The 21,576-nt window shown below is 41.8% G+C and overlaps 1 protein-coding gene and 1 long non-coding RNA gene across 3 annotated transcripts; one reads left to right on the top strand and one right to left on the bottom strand.

Moving 5' to 3' along the window:
- Nucleotides 1-1,344: 1,344 nt before the first annotated feature.
- Nucleotides 1,345-16,957, bottom strand: vkorc1l1 (vitamin K epoxide reductase complex, subunit 1-like 1). Of its 2 annotated transcripts, XM_061703403.1 has the most exons (4): nt 16,553-16,957; nt 9,506-9,615; nt 7,009-7,164; nt 1,345-4,734 (listed from the first exon to the last, which is right to left on the bottom strand). In XM_061703403.1, the coding sequence occupies exons 1-4, from the start codon at nt 16,741-16,743 to the stop codon at nt 4,508-4,510; spliced, it is 684 nt and encodes a 227-aa protein (XP_061559387.1). In that variant the 5' UTR covers nt 16,744-16,957; the 3' UTR covers nt 1,345-4,507. The 2 variants fall into 2 exon arrangements, with proteins under 2 accessions (XP_061559387.1, XP_061559388.1); XM_061703404.1 differs by lacking the exon at nt 7,009-7,164.
- A 1,576-nt stretch (nt 16,958-18,533) lies between these two features.
- Nucleotides 18,534-20,201, top strand: LOC133416107 (uncharacterized). Its single transcript, XR_009770213.1, has 3 exons — nt 18,534-18,587; nt 19,727-19,772; nt 19,869-20,201. It is a non-coding gene; the product is annotated as an uncharacterized LOC133416107 (long non-coding RNA).
- Nucleotides 20,202-21,576: the final 1,375 nt, after the last annotated feature.

Below are 21,576 nucleotides of genomic sequence, written 5' to 3'. Positions count from 1 at the left end.
AAGTTTACTGTCAAACTAAACCTCAAACTAAGACAATTGCAAATTGTGGATTTAAAACAATATACCTTTGTCTTACAAACGTCCGTTTAGCTTAATGCGCAAATAAATTGAGAAAATGCCATAGACCGGGTAACGAATAGCCTCGGTACTGTAGCGTTGCGACCCTTTAAGCGACGGATACTTAAACACAAATGGTGGCGCAACATATGTAGTCAGAAAATCATATCATACTCACAGGCATATATTCTTTTTCCTCTGCAAAAGACCATTAATATTACTGCAGTTTACTCACTGTCAAAGTGTCATTTGAAGGTACTTAATTTGAACTGTACATCAGTTGCACATGATTAAAACGTTCAACTAACATATGTGATTATTTTCAAGGAAAAGGGGAAATTACTTCAGTTTACCACATTAATCGTCCGCAACAGAAAATTTAGCACTTTATTTTTCAGTGCAGACTCAGTTGTGAAGCTCTTCTTCGTGTGCCTCTTTCTGTATTATACTGCTCCCAGGTGGCAGTACGAGCTCCATTGAATTGAAGCAAAAAAAAACCTCTGATGATTATAGTACACTGAAAAAAATGTCTTTTGAATGTAATTTTTAGCCACAAAAAGTCCCATGCGGTGCACTGGTACAATGTGAAATTCCAGGCAAAATTCTCAACTCATTCATGATACCCATCTCGGGGCAGCAGTAGCTCGTCGGTCTCGGCTTGGGCCTTTAAGGGCACGGTTCCAGTTCCGCAGCAGACAAAAAAAAATGGGAATCAGTTGTTGGGAGTCGTTGCTCGTCTGCTTCCTGACTGTCACGGTACCTTTGAGCAAGGCCCCGAAACGCCCTCCAACTCTAGCTCAAGAGGTGCAGCATTGTTTGCAGGGCCTATACAGTAGCGTATAACGTGAATTCCCCCTTGCGGCATTGTAAAATGTACATTTTAAAAAATGGAGTGTGTCAATCAAAACTAATATGATTGTGAAAATGCTTTTTTTTTTTTCTCCCCCCCCCCCCCCAAACGCCAATAAAAATTCGGATTTGGCTCGGTTGGTATAAATGCAACCTGCATGAAGTGCTTTTTATTGACCGTTTCCAAAATGGACTTTTGCATGGGCAGGGTTTGACGTTTTAGTCATTGTTAAGATAATAATGCAGCATGTCGGCATTTCGATACAAGACCTGCTGAGCATGATTATCTTTCAACTGTTCAGCAAATGTTCTCAAAGTTGTAGTTAAGCTACATCATTTTTTTTCTAGACAAGACAAATGAGAGTTACTACGTAGTCGTCATCTTATTTCCCACCAAAATGTAAGTTTTCCAGTGAAATTACTTCCACTGACAGCTGGTTTCAGAGGGAATGTTTTAATGGTTGATCATTTCCAAATGACAGCGCCACAATTTCAAATGTTCTCATGTCAGTCTCATCCGGTTTCGCCGTGAATTTTGAATGCACCCTCCTGCAATTGGTTGTAACACTTTTCCAAGTAAGAAAATACAGCATTTTTTTTAAAACGCATTTGGCAATACAGAAGCAAACCCAATAAGTTTTCCTCCACAAAAACAAACAAACAAACAAACAAACAAACAAAAAAACCTTCTGCTGACACAGATTCCCAGCAATCCACCCCTCAAGTTTTTTTTTTTTTTTTTTTTCATTACTAAAATAACTCAGAATGTTAACAGTCCATAGAGCTAAAGGGCATAATTCAAGATGAAGAACATTACAATCCTTTTCATGAAACAGTGTATTCCTTGCTAACAAACATGTCCTATAACTAGAGAACATCTGAACATTTAAAGGGGTAATTTAACGAGGTGATAAGGAATGGCCATCTGCATGACAGGGGCGTTTCATTTGTGGGCAAATTTGCCCATTTCTCCATTTCTATTGTCAGGGAAGCAAACAAAAGTGCCTGTTTGTTACATTGGTCATTTGAAAGGCTATCACTTGCCCGTCTTTGGCTCAAGGCCTGGTGATCAAACAGAAGGCACTTAAGTTGGCATTGGTGATGCAACTAACATGGCAGTTATCCTCAGGGTCTCACTCAATATTGAACAAAAACTAATTATTGGTAAGCGTTGACCTTTTTTACTTCTAACATTAAATCATTCAAAAAATGAATTCCTTTCCAGATAAATTTGAATCTGTGCGAAAGTAACATGTTACGCCTTGTTCACTCCGACTGAAATGAGGCATACGATTGTAAGCTTGTCGGTTATCAGTTGGACTCGATAAACAATTGTATGTGCAAGTGAAAAAAAATAAACAGTGTGGGAGTGATCACAAAATATGCTGTGTGAGGAGGATAATTCCAATGGGCATGCTTTGGGGAGTGATAGCCACCCAACCACCAAGTTGAACATGACTTTCCTCCAGGGAACGGAAAGCACAGTTCGTCGAGAGCTGAGGTACAGCATCACTCCTTTTTTTTTTTTTTTATATATATATATATATATATATATAAATCAACATTCTGCTTCGGGACATGGCAAGAGGTCGATGGTATGATGAGCAGTTGCCGGAACAGACCAACACTTTGGACAACAACATGGGGAAATTGCAGTCTGCTCACCAACTTGTAAGTTATTACAGAAAGCATGTTACTGAATTGACTTTCCTAATCGTTGCCATCGCCATACTTAAATACAGTCCTTCCCTTTGTGAAAAATGCTGTTCAGCGCATGCTTAAAATTCGATTTCGGGCCGTTGACTTCAAAAGAGTTTTAAATGGATCACGTTGACACGGCTGTAGTCGTAAGACTGCCCAGTGACCGACAGGATGATTTTAAGCGAGGCTCGTGAGTGGAAACGTACAAGGGATATGAAGGCCACGCTATAAAGAAATCAAAAAGAGTGGTCATATTATGAGAATAAAGTCATAATTGTATGGAAAAAGTCATACGCTATAGGAATAAGAGGAAGAGCTTTTGCGACCTAATAGTCATACTGTTACGGAAAAAAAGTCATAAAAAATAGTAGTCCAGTCACCAGCCAATTGCAGAGCACATAAGACAATTTAGTCTTCAATGACTCATTCCATGTTTTTGGAATGTTACCTGAAGAAAACCCATGGAGGCATGGGGAAACATTCAAACTCCACACAGTAAGGCCAAAGCTGAGATTCAAACCGGGAACCGCAGAACTGCCAGGGAGATGTGCTAACCACTCGGTCCGTGTGCTACAAATTTCCGCTTCATTCGACGAATGACTTTTTCTCACAAAATTACGACTTTCGACTATTTCTCTCTTTTGTGGCCCTAACACTTCTTAGTTCGAACTGAAACAACCTTCCTACTCGTGGTACGATCCCGCTCTATGGGGAGCATTCAGCTGTTGGTCTCCCAAACACCCACTTGGTCTTTTATGGCTTGACATTGCTATTTTGAGGAGTCCAAACGACTGGTTTTGCGTCTGTTATTTAGGTCAAAAGAACATTCCCCGCAAGTTTTGTCCATCACATGAACTGTAACTCAGCTGGGACGCATCACCATTACTTGTTCAACGGACATTGACAATACCTATCACAGTGTAGCAGCCTCTGCTACCGTGTGAGACTTGAGGAGGGACTAACACTCCACTGGTATGTTACATTACAAAAACTGTGATCCAAAATAATATAATAATAATAATAATAATAATAATAAAGCCTTTGACAGGAAAATCAACAAGCAAAAGCGGTGGTCAAATAAACCCCCACTTTCAAATGAAATCGAATTAATGCTTCAGGCACGTTTGTATGTCGAACACACAACAACAGAGGTGATGGTGCTTTGTTGTAAGCATGGTGAAAGGAGCCATTTTGTGTCTGCGGCTTCACAGCGACTGTGACTTTGCTCACCTTTTTGTCTTCTACCTGTTGTTTTCCTCCGTTTATGTCCACCAATCTAGCTTGAAATATTGCTCAGCAGCTATGTACAGAAAAGGAAAACAAACTGACTCATCTACACACGTTTGTTTTTAGTGGTCCTCTTAGAAGAAAATAACAAAAAGCATATACTACAAAGTGTAAACATGAAGGGACAAAAAAAAACAATTCTGTATTTTTGTTAACTTTTTCGTTCCCTCCAAACTCGACGTATCTGCAAGCTCTTGGCTGTACTTTGCGGTGACTTTGGAATCCACCGCCTTACATTTTTAGTGCATCTGCTGCGCTATGACGAGTCTCCTCGTCTCCTCTGAGATCCTTCTTGTTTGAGAACTGGAGAACCGCCCACCGGCAAGCCACACGGTTGTGGGCGTACGCCTTCGCCGCTTAGGCTGATGCCTTGTTCTTGTAGTGACTAGAATGTTAAACAACTTAGAACCACTAGAAAATAAAATTACCTCTCGCTTCTGAATCCTTCCACAATCAAGAGGTTTCAGACCCAACATGTAGGTTAGATTTCTTCATTTTGTTGTTTTTTTGTGAACACACAGCAGAATTAACATTGTTTGGAAGCAAGGTCTCCTGGTGGCAAGTCAAATGTTCAGTCAGTCACATTTTCTTTTCTGTTTGCGGCACATTTTCTTTAGTCCTGCTTGGCCTGGAGCTGCTGCTTCCAAGCCTCGTTCAAGTATACCAGTCGTTTGTAGTTGAGGGTAAAGAGAATGAAGTTCAGCGCGTATGTGGTGATGCAGATGATGCACAAGTCCTTTAGGACGAAGTAGAGGATGTAGCCCAGGTACAGCGAGCCCATCACCGACAAAATGGATGTCGTCATGAGAATGAGGGCAGCCATTGCACTCACAGTCATTCCTACATAAAAAAAATAAAAAAAAAAAAAAAAATAAAAAAAAAAAAGTATGTTAAAGATTAAAACAAGTAATCAGCCTGTGGGTTTTCTTTGTCCTTGAGCGCTATCAGTCTGAAGCAGTTGTTTGACGAGCTTTCTCGCAACTGGGTGGTGGGCTAGTAGTTACCACGTCTCCCTCACAATTATGAAGTTCTGGGTTCGAATCTTGGCCTTCCTGTGTGAGGTTTGCATGACGTTTTTTTTTTTTTTTTTAACCTAGCCCTGTTAGTCACTATGTTGTTTGTGGTTGAATAAAAACGTAATAGAACACCAGAGGTCACAGTTTTTCTATTGCAGCAAATTGATTATCTGTGCAGGGGTCAATCGCCAAGCGTGCACCAGAGAATCCCCAATGGTATACATTTTTTCCCCCCCCACACAATTAACCAGTTCAGTCGCTTTTGGCCAAGTCGCTCAATGCACCCACCCAAGGTTCATTCTTTGAAGACTAAATTGTCCATAGAAAATATAGAAAAATAAAAAAAACTAAAATTTATTTATTACAAAAAGTTATATATATATATTTTCATTGTCCGTAGTTGTGATTTGGAATGTGAAAGGTTGTTTGTCAATATACCGTCACAGAACACTTTTTCATTTCGTTGTTTGTCAGGTTGCATTTACATTGCTGGTCTTGAGCTCCCAATTCTCATGTGATGCCTTTATCCGATATTTTCACATGTTCAGTACTAATGCATTTTCAAGTAACATAGCCAAGTGTGTTCATATTCACAGAATGCATCAAACAACCCACACAAAAAAATGAATTGTGAACTACTGCACTTGTCGACACCGAGCAGCGAAAACATGCAAGTAAACCGTGATAAGGAACGTATACATATATTTAACGTTATGTCAAGCCTGTTACGTTTGTGCTTGTGATTTATAACTTCCACCTAAAATTACAGCCTCATCCAATTTTTTTTTATAGCGCTTCTCGTTAGGATGGCGGGTGAGTAAGTCTGTTCCGGCCGGGTCCACAAAATTGGTTGCCAGCCAATCGCAAGGTATGTTGAAACAATCAACCATTCACTTTCTTTCATACCGATGGACAATTTCAAGTCTTCAAGGAACCTAACACGCATGACATTGGAATGTGGGCGGAAGCCCAAGCAAGCACGAGCAGAACATGCCACATGTTGTGCTCATTTTAAAAAAGGTACCTAAAGACTTTGGCAATAGGTTAACGTCACAATAAATGAACACAGTAAATGTTGTACCTTGTATTGTTTTAACGATTGAGGTTAATTACCCAAATGTCGATGTAGTAATCACTGCATAATTGTGGTTCATTATTCACCAATTAGCGTTTTTTGCGCTCTTTCTGAAACGCCCTAAGATTCCACAAAATGCCACCAAAGCCGTGTCTAAATAAAAAAGTAGTGCAGTAACTGGCGGCGACAAGTCTGTTGAAGTGATACATCTCCAATGAGAGACAAACTCTGTATGTCCGGAGGAGCTGGTTTTGCATGGCTTGTTCAGGGAAGTCTTCGCCACATGTACAGTACATGCACACTGGTGCATTTGTTTGAAAATCATATCAACTGCTAGCCATTTATTTGTAAGGGTAATGTCAGAAGAAGAGTTCGAAATTATATTTGACTGCTTATGGATCATGGTTGTGGTATACTTGCGGTTTATAGCATTTATATAGGCGACTATAAACCGTATCGTATCCTCTGCTGAGCAGGGGAATACTTTAAGATTTTGTCCTAAACAATCAATACAATGTGCATTTTGCTGGTGTTGGGCCGAAACCTCCGGCATCCAAATCTAGTAAATTTAATATTTCTTCCATGAAACGTTTCTGGATTCTATGAATACCTTGTTATTCCAGATTATTCCATTGTTCAGTCCCCACGCGAGTCTAAATCTAAAGTGTTGAAAATGCCTTGCTTTCATAATTATTCATAATTAATGGCTTTTTTTGGGGGGGAGGGGGGGGGTCCTAAAAAGTAATGCTTTTGGAGCTAGATGAGGATTCCACCCAACACCAGCGATATGTTAACTATGTTGAAAGGTTATTTCATACCTGCCATTTGATTTCAAAGCTTTTTCAAAACACATTCTAATAATAAATACAACATAATGAAATGAAGAGTGATTGCTATTGTGCAAACTCACAGTACATGTGCGAACATCAGTTTGTGACTAACAGGAGCCTCCTCATAAACTGGAAGCAATGTTTAAATAACGTCTGCTAAGGAATCATGTGAAGCTTAGAAAACAAAACCAACCTGGGCCACCAGTTAAAGACAAGGAAGTTTTACTTGGCAGATTGCTCCTCTCCATTGCTTGAGGGGAAATCGGCCTGGTACCGAGTACACACCCAAATCTGTGCACTGGCCTTGACTTAGGTGTATACGTGTGTAGAAGGGAGGTTAAAGCCTGGTCTAATGGGACAAAAAAAAAGTGATTTGCCACCATTTTATGGTATCTATAGGCAATTTGATGCCCGGGACAACCTTGAAAACAAGATGCTGCATCTCAAGGGGCTATCCTAAGTCAAATTGAATTATATTAGAGACCTTTTTGGGTAGGCGTCATATACTCACAGATTTTCACCATTCGTGGTGGGGCGTGGTCCCAAGTAGACGGGAACAGTGTATATACTTTGGTATTAGTACATTCTAAATCAAACACAGCTATGTGATATCACAAAAAAAGTGGCTGAAAGGATCATCGACAGACATCTTGACCAGCCAGAGCAGTTAACTGGGCACCTATTGTGTTCGTCTAATGAAACGGACCTCTTGTCCTGTTTCAGTGCCAGGTGGCCAGATAAACATACCAAACCAGCATGGCTGAGTCAGCGTCAGTATCAGTACACTAAGGGCAGTGTGTGTGCGCATGTACAACTCCAATTCCGCTGAAGTTGGGACGTTGTGTTAATAAACATGAATAAAAACACAATACAATGATTTGAAAATCATGTTCAACCTATATTGAATTGAATACACTATAAAGACAAGATTTTTTAATTTTCAAACTGATAAACTTGATTGTTTATAGCAAATAATTCACTTAGAATTTGATGGCTGCAACACGTTCCAAAAAAGCTGGGACAGCTGGGTGGCAAAAAAGAGTGAGAAAGTTGAGGAATGCTCATCAAACACCTGTTTGGAACATCCCACAGGTGAACAGGCTCATTGGGAACAGGTGGGTGACATGATTGCTTCCCTGAATTGCTCAGCCTTTCACAAGCAAAGATGGGGTGAGGTTCACCTCTTTGTGACCAAGTGCGTGAGAAAATAGTCCAACAGTTTAAGGACAATGTTCCTCAACGTACAATTGCAAGGAATTTAGGGAATTTCATCATCTACGGTCCATCATATCATCAAAAGGTTCAGAGAATCTGGAGAAAGCACTGCATGTAAGCGGCAAGGCCGAAAACCAACCTTGAATGCCCGTGACCTTCGATCTCTCGGGCGGCGCTGCATCAAAAACCGACATCAATGTGTAAAGGATATCACCACGTGGGCTCAGGAACACTTCAGAAAACCAATGTCAGTAAATACAGTTCAGCGCTAGATCTGTAAGTGCAACTTGAAACTCTACTATGCAAAGCAAAAGCCATTTAGCAACAACACCCAGAAACGCCGCCGGCTTCTAAGATGGCCTCACGCTTTTCCACGCAAAGTGGAAAAGTGTTCTGTGTCGAGTCCGCATTTCAAATTGTTTTGGGAAATTGTGGACGTCGTGTCCCCCGGGCCAAAGAGGAAAAGAACCAGCCGGACTGTTATGGACGCCAAGTTCAAAAGCCAGCATCTGTGATGGTATGGGGCTGTGTTAGTGCCAATGGCATGGGCATTTACACATCTGTGAAGGCGCCATTAATGCTGAAAGGTACATACAGGTATTGGAGAAACATATGCTGCCATCCAAGCAACGTCTTTTTCACGGACGCCCCTGCTTATTTCAGAAAGACAATGCCAAACCACATTCTGCATGTGTTACAACAGCGTGGCTTCGTCGTAAAAGAGTGTGGGTACTCAACTGGCCTGCCTGCAGTCCAGACCTGTCTCCCATTGAAAATGTGTGGCGCATTATATAGCGTAAAATACGAAAACTGAGACCAGGGACTGTTGAACAGATGAAGCTGTACATCGAGCAAGAATGGGAAAGAATTCCACCTACAAAGCTTCAACAATTAGTGTCCTCAGTTCCCAAACGTTTATTGAATGTTGTTCAAAGAAAAGGTGCTGTAACATAGTAGTAAACATGACCGTGACCCAGCTTTTTTGGAACGTGTTGCAGACGTAAAATTCTAAGTCAACGATTATTTGCTCAAAACAATCAACTTTATCAGTTTGAACATGACATAACTTCTCTTTGCAGTGTTTTCAATTAAATATAGGTTGAACATGAATCAACACAAATCATTGTATTCTGTTTTTATTTATGTTTAACACAATGTCCCAACTTCATTGGAATTGGGGTTGTATATGCTCAAACTCGTCACTTCCAGGGAGTCAAACAGCTTACAGTCAAAATTACTGATGACTTACTATCTCTGGGGACAAACAAATGCTCTCTGATGGTCTGATCAAGACGAGCCTGCAATTTAAAATTCAAGATTAAATCTCTTTTGTCCACTAAATTTCATTTTAGTGTCATGTGAGTCCAAGTGAGTCAGATGTAGCCGGGACGTTATAACTGTTGAGTCCGCACTATTTGTGCAATGGCCACAGACATTGAGCAACATAATTTGTAATGCTAATCACGTCTGCTTACCTAGTAGGAGTTGGAAAGCATAAAAAACAATTCCATAGACACTGTTTGGTTGGTTCAGTGCACTGTCATTTCCAAAAATGGAGCCAAGGAGTCCAAATCCTCGACCCCACCTAAAAAACACAAAAATGGAAAATTAACAAATAGAATCAATTAAGCGTAAAACACATTTGTCAGTTTTTGAAAACAAAAACAAGGAGTATATCAAAACTGCAGAAAACAGCTTCACAATACGTTTGTAGTTTTAGTTTCAATGTTGTTCACATTAAAAAAATGATTAGTTTTTTATATTAAACAGCCGAATACTGGAGAAGGCCGTGCAGTTGACGAGTGGTTAGCACGTCTGCCTCACAGGGTCTGAGTTTCTGGGTTCAAATCGCAACTCCAGCCATCCTGTGAGACGTTTACGTTTTCCCCGTGCTTGCTGGGTCTTCCGGGTACTTCGGCTTCTTCCCACAAATGTCTGCGTGTGTGTCCTAAAATTGTCCTATTTTTTACTGTGGCTAAACTAATCATTACACAAACTTCCAAAATGTGCATTTTAGTTTCAGTTTAAAAATAGTTCTGGGAGCTGTGATGGGAATTTGTCAAAAGGTCCTTGGACGACTCCGGGGAAAATTAACAATGATTGCTCAGTTAAAATTATTTCTTAATATTGTTTTTATGCTGTACTCGTTGTGGTGGAAAATCTGTAAGGATGAGCTGAACCTTTAGTAACTGTCGAAAAACATTGAAAGTGTAAAAAAAAAAAACAACAACAAAAAAACATTTGAACATTAACTCCCAAACGAGGGTTAAAAAAAAAAAAGAAAAAAGTTGAACATTTTTATTTTTAAAACAAGTCGTTAACCATAAAAGCATCACACGCATATAGAAGTTAACCACTGTCTTTTGTCTTATGTACAATCAATTAACAAACGGTGACATTAGACAAAAGTATTGGGACACCACTGGAGCCAACGAAAAAGCAAAACACATCCACAGTTAATCTTTTGGTGCTTGCTGAACTGAGATCTCGCATGACCTCTTACATGACTCCGGTTTGTGTGACTTTACTTTTTGGGCCGAATGCTCAGTTGTACAACCTCAGTGGCGATCAAATTCATGAGGTCCCACTTTGGTACTGTTATGTTACTAAATAGTTGTTAAGTTTTCACTATCATCAGTGTGGTAACTGAGCAGAAATGAATCCCACGTTGGCTGCACCAAAGCAGTGTGCACGGTGCATACATGCGCTGTCAATATAATCTTCCGTCTAATACATATTTGTTTACAACCGGCCACTAGAACTGCTAGAGCAGGCATTCGCGCAATCCAGGCAACGTTTATCTGTAGGGCTGCACTGGAACTCCGGAGCAACAAAAGATCGATTCAGCAGATGCTTCGGAGAGTGATAAAGCTTTACCTGGACCGACTGTGTTGTTTAATGGCTTCAAGCCGAAGATTATAATGCTCAACTACAGTCGGGCACAGAAAAACTTCTTGCCGTGTGGCAATTTTGCAACGCTCCTCCAATGTCTAATAGCGAGCCCTGGGTACATAATTGTTTACCAAAAAAGCAAAGCCTAAATTGTCAAATGCTGATGTCTGTCCGAAGGATACGTGAAATAAAATATAAAAAAGGAAGTGTGTGTTGACTTTCAAAACATACTGTATTTACTGTAATTATAACTTTACTACTGAATTAGTGTCGGTTAGTGACAGAGCACAGTGGAGTGTAAGACTACGTCATCACGGCGGTGACTGTTATTAATTTTTATACTTGTTATAGAATTGTTTTTCATTCAAATATTTACGGTAATTATGACTAAAGTCAAGTCCTCCGAAGGCCATACTAAATTAATGACAACATTTTATGCAACGGTCGAACAAACCGTATTACAAGCATTTGTGGGTTATAAAAGGGTATTTTATAACAATTCAGAAAAATTCTTTTTTTAGAATGTATTACACGCCGGATCAAACGCTTTCACAGGCCTTTTATGGCCCACGGTCCAATGCAAGACCGTTAAGGGGGTTCTCGGTTTAGAACGGGACCGATATACGACTCTTCGAGGTTACCAACGGCAAGTAATGAACTTCTTTGCACGGTGGCATAAGAATCCGTCGACGTGACAAAAGACGGTACGCTCCTTAGCCACCATACTTACTGTTTTTCATTTGACTGTTTTACATTTGTTTTTTTCATACAAATATTTACTCTAATTATGACTTTTCTACTGCGTTAGCATAGGTTAGTGATAGACTACGGCATATTCTGACTTGTGTACAGATTCAGGTTATATCACCGCCATAGGAACGAGACTCGTAAATTCAATCAGAAAGTATTCTGCCTGTACAATATTAATGCTAAGTTTTTTGGATTGCCACTGTCTGTAAGGCATTCATTTGTAGTACAAGAAATAATAAAGCTGCGATTGTTAATACAATACCTCTGACTGTGAATCAAAATGGAACATTATTAGCTTTGTAAAGGCAACATTACATCCATGCATCCATTTTCCAAGCCGCTTATCCTCACAAGGGTCGCGGGAGTGCTGGAGCCTATCCCAGCTATCTTCGGGCGAGAGGCGGGGTACACCCTGAACTGGTCGCCAGCCAATCGCAGGGCACATAGAAACAAACAACCATTCGCGCGCACATTCACACCTTAAGGGCAATTTAGAGTCTCCAATCAACCCGGCACGCATGTTTTTGGGATGTGGGAGGAAAGCCACGCAGGCACGGCGAGAACATGCAAACTCCACACAGGCGGGGCCGGGATTTGAACCCCGGTCCTCAGAACTGTGAGGCAGATGTGCTAACCAGTCACCACCATGCCAGGCATTACATTACATATCAATTCAATGTGCAGGCGTACCTAATGGGGTCCTCAGTAGGGATTCGGTGCTGATACTGTACATCTGTAGTTGTACTCTGAACTACGACACCCGGTACCACTTTACCAGGCTGTCAGACACTACACAATTTTGTCCTCCCTGAGCATGCAGTGTGCAGTTTGGCAGATAATCAGAAGTTCTTCAAAAAGCGTGAATGTGCTTGCTTCGAGCAGTTTATTGACAGTCCCAGTTGAAGTTTATTCCTGTAAAACTAAACAAAATAAAGAAAATTACACTGTGTATTCAAGAAAACACAGTTTCGACTTTCAAAACGTCCACTAGATTAATGCTTACACATAATGTGAAACACTACAAACGGCCTAAGAAACGCCATCAATTTCGCAGTAGAAACCTTTAAATAACAAAAATATAAACAATAGGTGTGACGACTTCTACAGAAAAATGATATACCAATACTCACAGGCATGTATTCTTTCTAGTCTGTGAAAAATGAATTACAGTGGGTATGGAAAGTATTCAGACCCCCTTAAAATGTTCACTCTTTGTTATATTGCAGTCATTTGCTAAAATCATTTAAGTTCATGTTTTTTCCTCATTAATGTACACACACAAAAAAAAAACGGAATTGTTGAAATTTTTGCAGATTTATTAAAAAAGGAAAACAAATATCACACAGCCATAAGTATTCGGACCCTTTGCTGTGACACTCATTTAACTCGGGTGCTGTCCATTTCTTCTGATCATCCTTGAGATGGTTCTACACCTTCATTGGAGTCCAGCTGTGCTTGATTATACGAGCTCTAAGAGCTCAGAGACAGAATTGTGGCAAGGCACAGATCTGGCCATGGTTTCAAAAAAAATACTGCTGCACTTAAGGTTCCTAAGAGCACAGTGGCTTCCATAATCCTTAAACGGAAGACGTTTGGGACGACCAGAACCCTTCCTAGAGCTGGCCGTCCGGCCATACTGAGCGATCGGGGGAGAAGAGCTTCGTGAGAGAGGTCAAGAAGAACCCAAAGATCACCGTGGCTGAGCTCCAGAGATGCAGTCGGGAGATGGGAGAAAGTTCTAGAAAGTCAACCATCAGCGCGGCCCTCCACCAGTCGGGGCTTTATGCCAGAGTGGTCCGACGGAAGCCTCTCCTTAGTGCGAGACACATGAAAGCCCACTTGGAGTTTGCTTAAAAAAAAAACAAAAAAAAAACACCTGAAGGACTCCATGATGGTGAGAAATACGATTCTCTGGTCTGATGAGATCATGATAGAACATTTTGGCCTTAATTCTAAGCGGGATGTGTGGAGATAACCAGGCACTGCTCATCACCTGTCCAATGCAGTCCCAACAGTGAAGCACGGTGGCGGCAGCATCATGCTGTGAGTGTGTTTTTCAGCTGCAGGGACAGGATGACTGGTAGCAATCGAAGGAGAGATAAATGCAGCCAAGTACAGGGATATCCTGGACCAAAACCTTCTCCAGAGTGCTCAGAACCTCAGACTAGGCCGAAGGTTCACCTTCCAACAAGACAATGACCCGAAGCACACAGCTAAAATAATGAAGGAGTGGCTTCAGAACAACTCCGTGACTGTTCTTGAATGGCCAGCCAGAGCCCTGACTTAAACCCAATTGAGCATCTCTGGAGAGACCTGAAAATGGCTGCCCACCAGCATTCACCATCCAACCTGACAGAACTGGAGAGGATCTGCAAGGTGGAATGGCAGAGGATCCCCAAATCCAGTTGTGATTCCCAAAAAGACTCATGGCTGTATTAGCTCAAAAGGGTGCTTCTACTAAATACTGAGCTAAGGGTCTGAATACTTATAGCTGTGTGATATTTCAGTTTTTCTTTCATCAATCTGCAAAAATGTCAACAATTCCATTTTTTCTGTCAATATGGGGTGCTGTGTGTACATTAACGAGGAAAAAATGAACTTAAATGATTTTAGCAAATGGCTGCAATATAACAAAGAGTGAACATTTTAAGGGGGTTTGAATACTTTCCGTACCCACTGTATATTACTGGAGCTTTTCTGTGACATTCTTTTTGTGTTTTTATTAAATCTACATACTATTAGTGTATCTGCATGTGTGCCCCTGACACTGTCCCCTTGGAGGCTAAGGCACATTCAAAAGACGCAGCATATTTGAGTGATACTTATTACATGCTCAAGTCAAGTTTTTGTTTTTCAATGATATGTGAGTGTGTGTGTAACAAGTGTTATAGTTGAGGAAAACGTTCAATAAAATAAAACACATTTGTATCAAAATGACAGCAGTAATTAAGCGTGCCTTTCCTGTGCTGCATGACGACATCTTCTTTTGCTGCATGCCATTCGTAAGCTTGAAATGGCATATGTAAAACAAGGACCCCGTGCATTGTTTTTTTTACAAGACGGCACCTTTAGTGATGCTTTATCTTGAAGGCAGGAATGGCCGGAACTCAATCACTGAAAAACTAACAAAAATATAAATAAAATAACAAATAAATCTAATCAAAAACAGTTAAGTACGGTGGTAACTGAGCATGCCTTCTTGTGCCGCGTGGTGACGTATTTTTATGCCGTTGCAAAAAATTGTTCATTGCACGCCATTCGTAATTTTAAAACACAGGTGTCAAACTCAAGCCCAAGATCCAACTCACAACATCATGTTATGTGGCCCACAATGTCGAGCAATTGCAACAATTGTATGTTACAAATCGCTCTTTTAAAAAAAAATTGAAAAGTTGAACTAACAATTTTTATTAGCTTCTGATTACAAAACTAGTCATCCATCCATTTGTTGTGCAGTTGTAATATGAGGCAATTATGTATACATTTATAGGGCTTCACAGTGTGATAATGGCGCTCTCAGGGAAACCATAACTACGATGTGGCCTGCGATAAAACTACATTTGATGCTCCAACTTTAACATTTCATAAATACAGGTATGAAAAACACTTTTAGGCCATCCATATAAAACAAACAAATGAAAAACTGCAAGTACCATTGTAGTACCAACTGAATGAAATATGGTCGCCCACCCGTCCCACAGGAAGACTGTACAAAAGGACAAACGGGGCCGCGGAAAACATTTCGAGCGGGGAGCGCAGAAGAAGAAATGACAGGAGGAGGAGCGCCGAGCTACATACGCACAGTTTACACTGGATCGGGAGGCATTCTCTTGTCAGGCAGTAACAGATTTTGTCTTCATTAAACACACAGATTGACCCGGTTACACCTGCGCTTGTCGTATGTCGGGACCGCCGTAAACTGACAAGTCCTTCCATACTCAAAATTGATGGTTCCCACGGCACAGTATTACAGCAGAGGGCTGTTTCTGCACAGACAACCGAATTCATGCGCTCATGTTCCATTATGTTGACAGGTTACATTCCAGCAATGTTTGTTCAGTGTACAGATTCATTCAAATACATTAACTAGGCGGGGCTTTCTTAGTTTATGAGCAGTTGAAGTACAAGAAATAATAAATAACAATTGTATTAAGACTATAAATGACATGGTTGATAGGGTAAACTAAATATGATTTATGTGGATTGAGAAAATAAGCCCCAAGCACCAGCTGCCCGGTATCTATGAGTACATGCTGTTGAATAGTCCTCTACTGTGACCTCAGAGAAAAGGTCTTCTGTCCCATAAGGTGAGCAAACAACACTTTGTTGCTGGTTGGTGACATGAGTTCCGCGGCTAACGACAGCTAACACAAGAAGAAGAAGAGGAAGAACCGGCTACAAAGTTTGCTCAAACTCGTGGGTTTACAGTAACCAACCGAAACCTTTGGGGGAGACTGAAGGACGCGTGTACGCCTTCAGAGTTACTGACGTTACATGTGCACACGCGGCGTGAAATACACAAATTAAGAAACGTGAGAGGGGTCAAATGACAACAAACGGTCAGATAGCACAGTTAGCTTCATCGTGCTAAGATAGCTAGTAGGAGCAATAGTCAACAGCGCCTTCAATTGAACGCGTTCGCCAAATAATAATAATAATAACAATGCAGTTAGCAAGCTAACCCAAATAGCCGGTAGCTAGGCAGAGCATTTGGGGGTAGCATTTTAGCAGAAAGCTTCGGGCCGGATTTGCTACAATAGCAGTTACATTCATTGAGCGATGAGACGAGACGAGACGAGACGAGACGAGACGGGACGGGACGGGACGGGACGGGACGGGACGAGCGCCACCGTGGGCGCCCTCGGCTGAATTCAAATTACCTTGAGCTGAACACTTTGGAGCAGCTGATGGAGCTGCTGACGTCGCACATGGCCTTGTAAGTCGGATCCCGGGCCTTTTCCCTCTCGACGTGAAACGCATAGAGGGACAATAGGATCCCCAGCAGGCACACCAGGAGCCGGGCTATTCTCTCCCATCGCGGGGTGGACACTCTCAGGACGGGCGCCGCCATCACTCCCTCGACGAGCCGAGCCGGAGACACGCAGACATACGCAGCGCGCTGGTCTGTGCGTGGACTCGACTGCGACGTGGAAAGGCGTCAGGACGCGCCACACGGCGAGGGGGGCGGGGCGGGGCGGGGCGGGACGCAGCCGCAGCCGCCGCCGCCGCCGCCGCCGCTGAGGCCGCCGCCGAGGCCCACAACGAAAACACGCCAACATCTCGCTCAAGCGATGCGGAAGAAGAAGCGCGTATCGAGGGAGGAAATACCCTCGGCTTTATTTACTTAGGATGCTAACAGCAAATCCAACAATAACCCACGGGGGTACGAGATGTATAGATTAAGTCAATATATCATCATTATTTTTATTTTTTTAGGGTAGTAATCGTGCAAACAATAATATTCAAGAATAAAATATGTTTCTCAACAATATTTTCTGCTGTTCACTTGTATACTTTCTATACTGTATATATTTTTTAACTCACGTCTCCACAAAGTAAAGTTGATTTAAGTTTGTTTATTTTTTATTTTACTGCATTATTATTTGATTAGTTAGTTAGTAGCGAGCGAGTTATGAACACACAATTGAATACTGCTGATATTGTTCAAACCGTGAAAAGAATATTATCAAATAATAGTCTATTAATATAATTGTCTGTTGTTCTACTATTTTTATCTTTAATTTATGCTTTCTTAAAATGATTTCTAGTCTTTGACCAATTTAGCAGTTTATTTTATAATTTTACGATTCATTTACTCTTATTTATTTATATTTTATTGTTTTTACGTTTTATACTTATTTGCGAAGTTAGTTATGAAGGCCACTAATATTGTTCAAGTCGTAATATTAAACACTAAATATATTATTGATCTTGATTGCTCTTTCATTATGATGATTTCTATTTTGAATTCATGCCCTCACAAAGACATTTCAATGCATAGAATGATTGATCCATTTTTGATTAATATTATTATTATTTTGAACGATTTATCATGTATTTTTTTATTGTTTATGTTAGTTTCGGGGAGTATTTTAATCTGCAATTCGCAATTATGACTATTTCATCTCAATGTATATTTTTGTACCCTGCACAGATGATCCACTTCAGAGAAAAACGAGATACTCCTTTATTGATCCCTCAGCGAGGAAATTCAAGCTACAGCAAATCGTGCACAGGATAAACTAGCATATAGCACAGCAGAAAAAAAAAATATATATACTATATATTAATTATTGTAGTTGTACATTTTTTTTTGTTTTTAAACTTGTTTTAAAATCAACTAACTTTTATGGAGCCACAAAAGCAGCGGCACATATTAGCCTACTTAAATATGAGTAATGATATTGTCGTTGACTACTTTTGCAACACTCCCCCCCCCCCCCCTACACATTCGTGAAGGCATTAAAATAACATGGTGGTTATTTTATTCCGCGCATTCAATGAGCAAAACAAATAAGCGACGACGGAGTGCGACGTTGGCTCTGTCACGTGGGCCGACCCGGGTCACGTGACTCACGGTGACGTCACGTGGCGACGAACTCCAAGCGCGATCCCCCCGCGACGAGCGGCTGAGCTTTTAACTCGCACCGAATGGCGACCGACGTCGAAACCCTCTTCTTGTTTGAGGCGGCCTACTACGACCGATATGACTATTACAACCTGGTCGAATACTCGTGCCACGTCGGTGGCAAAGGGCGGTCCAAGAAAGAAACGGAGCTCCACACGAACCGCCATTGCCCCGCCGGACACGAAAGAAAGATTGCGACCAAATTTTACAATAGCGAGATGATACGCAGGAGAAGCTAGAGCTCGTCTCGTTGATGTCGCCCAATTCGCCTCATCGCTTGTTTACAGGTAACAGTAAACAGCATTGAATTGGGCCTTTTTATTTGTCATTTTTTAATTCTTTGTCAAGTAGAACAACAACAAACATGAGTCGAAGAAAAGCAAGTCAGTGGCCGTCATCTTTTTTTTTTTTTTTTAAAGCAGCTGTTAGAGGCCACTAACAAAATGCAGCAGTGCTCTTTCTTGACTTACAATTTTAATTCGTTCCGTGACTGTGACTCAATTTACTATATTTTATATCAAATTTAATTATTCCCATTAAAATGCCATTCATCTGTGTTTCAATTCAGAAAACTAGCACTGCAGAATAAAATATACAACATAATAAGAGAGAATGTCAAGAACACACACTGCTAACATTACTACTAAGTGTGTGTGATGAGCAGCGATTCTCAAAGTGTGGCACTCGGGCCACCAGTGGTACGTGTCTTCTCCATGCTCCTTGCAAGTGTTTTCACATTTTACTTGCGTGTTTATAATAATAAATAATAACGCACGACGCCTATGTAGCGCTTTTCTCGGCACTCCAAGACGCTGTACAATTTCACGTATTAGTAGTAAGCTACTCGTGTCGCCACGGCTGCCCTGGGGCAGTCTGACGGAAGCGTGGCTGCCATTCTGCGCCTACGGCCCCGCCGACCACCACCAAAACATCACATTCGTTCATAGGCAGCGTTTGACTCTTAGTTCCGTTCAATGAAATGGCTGAAAGTGCATCAGTGATTGTCGCTGTCCTTCTTTGTGTTCCACTTCAATCGCGAGGCGGCTTGTCTGAACGTCGCTCATTTGAATTTTGACTCGCGATACCTCGCAATAAGAAAAACCTTTCTTAACTACGTCGTGTGCAAGCTTGTGCGACGACCGCGGCAGAGCTATGAGTTAGAAGCAATAAACGACGTTATTTCGGCCGTTTTATTTCCGTGACTGAAGTCGTTCGATCCGAAGCGAAAATGCACTTTTGGGCTAATTTCAGCCGCCGAAATTTGGCGCATCGCCAATTTCATTTACCGTGAATTGTTTCGAAGTACGATGGGCTGAAAGTGTTTTCATACAAATATTTATTGTGAGTGTGTAAGTACTTTACTAGGGCATTATTGATAGGCTACGATGCGGTTGATGTATAAATTGGGGTTCTGTCGCCCCCGCAGGAACGGAACTGAATCGTAAACGGAGAAACCCCTGTGAGGGGCACGTGTACGTACGCTGCCTCTCGCCACCAAATGACCAAAGCCAAATAAAACGCTTTCATCGAAGACGAGATGGTGACCATGTTGTTGTATTTCTGCATAGGTCTGGACCTAACGCTGGATTCCCAATGTTGACTGTGGCCAAGAGTCTCTTCCTTTCCTGACCTCGTGACCGGAGTGCGATAAGCGTGGCCGACCGTGCGTCACTTGACAGCTCGGTCTGTCGCGCTCGCGCTCGCTCTCGCTCTCTGTGTAGCCTCTGCAACGGGATCTGACGGTCTCAAGTTACAGCTGTGCAAAAATAGTTTGTGTTGAGCTGAGAATGTACGTCGGCCATGTGTGCTTGATCCAAATGTAAAGATGAATTTCTTTCTTTTGGGCGGAGAAGATGTTTTACTCTATTTTATTGGAATAAAATGGATGTTACTCAAATGAGTTTGTTGCTCAGCTATAGATGATTTAGAAATGTTCCTTACATTTTCTGTAAACAATTTCTCAATGTCTTAAATGAATAATTGTGCCAAAACGTCATACAGTAGTGGGGGGGGAAACATCACAGTCGACATTCTATTAGTATGCTGAATAGTCGTAGCTAGTGAAGACAACGGGCGTACTCGTACAATTCAGCGCAATAGTAGGATTGGGTTCTTCGCCAATTTTGGGTTCCCAGAGCGTGCTGATGGAATGTCTCTGTTGCCCGATTATCATTGGGTGCCGTTCATACCCTCAAAACATGGCCGCGGGTACTGTCGTACTCAGCGAAGCCCCCGTATGGGTCTTGCGTGGGACCAAGGGTGGGGAACCTACAGCGCGTGGGCCGCACAAAGCCAGTGAGAGCATTTCATCTGGTCCGCCATACAGTACATTCTTAAAAAGTCAAATCGAAGTGGAACTGTTCTAAAAGCTCTAAAATATTGAAGCTACAAACGCTCCTAACACAGGATCGGTTTGCACTGAGCGAGCCTCCCCGCGCTGTGTGATGACTTGCAGCGCGCAGTAGTTTCTTGCCGAAAGTACAATGCAAATTGATTACGATTCAGTTACCGGTCAAGTCCGTTACATGTCAGAAAATAGGCCAAGATGTTGACCGTCGTCTTAAACGCAAAGATAATCGGTCTGCCTCCGTGGAGGACTAGAGAGATCAGAAAATGTTTCGGCTGAAGTTCCGAGGATTTGGACGTCTCCAAAGGATTCATCTGCGATGAGCTGTTCCGTCTGAAAGGCGACCGAACGGGTTCGCGGTGTTAATGTGTCGACCGAGCTCTGGAGCCAGTGGACGCCGTTCACAATGTGGGATGTCGCTCCTCCGTGCGGCATGATGCCCTTCGTCTTTGCGTTCCGCGATGGAGGGCTTTCATTCTGTGCTTTGTCATGAAGACGACATCATCATCGCCACCACCGCCACCACCTAACTGTTGGGTTTCTGCAACCTTTCTGGCACCATCTTGCCTTTTCTTGCACAGGGATTCTTTGTGTGTTGCGCCTTTGCAGTGAACGCACCACACCTTTTGAGTCCATTGTCTTAACGTTGTGTCCTTTTATTCCACACTTGAAGCATGCCACACTGACATCTTCATGTGTTTTATATTTGCATGATAAGCGATAAGACTTGTGCCTGTCTAGCTACAGTTAGCTGCTCACACTCAAGAGTTACAGATGCTACAGCACTTTGTACTGCTCTATATTCCTCTTTGTAGCTTCGCCGTTTACTTATGTCCTTCTGGGCCCATGCCCTGTCAAGCAGCAGTGTTGTAACTTTGGGCGTACACACGTTTACTTGCGCTTCAGCCGAAAGCAATTTGGAGCAGAAA

The sequence above is a fragment of the Phycodurus eques genome, chromosome 17, assembly GCF_024500275.1.
Source record: "Phycodurus eques isolate BA_2022a chromosome 17, UOR_Pequ_1.1, whole genome shotgun sequence".
Lineage (NCBI taxonomy): Eukaryota > Metazoa > Chordata > Actinopteri > Syngnathiformes > Syngnathidae > Phycodurus > Phycodurus eques.
Note: the sequence above shows the minus strand (reverse complement) of the source record. Positions and strands in the feature narration are given on the sequence as shown.

Excerpts from the sequence above, each read along its gene's own strand:
- vkorc1l1 (XM_061703403.1), bottom strand. The coding sequence starts at position 16,743 with ATGGCGGCGCCCGTCCTGAGAGTGTCCACCCCGCGATGGGAGAGAATA. Across the intron at positions 9,616-16,552 it reads TCCAAAGTGTTCAGCTCAAG|GTGGGGTCGAGGATTTGGAC; the intron begins GTAATTTGAATT and ends TGTGTTTTTTAG. Across the intron at positions 7,165-9,505 it reads TGCTTTCCAACTCCTACTAG|ACCAGGCTTTAACCTCCCTT; the intron begins GTAAGCAGACGT and ends TTGTCCCATTAG.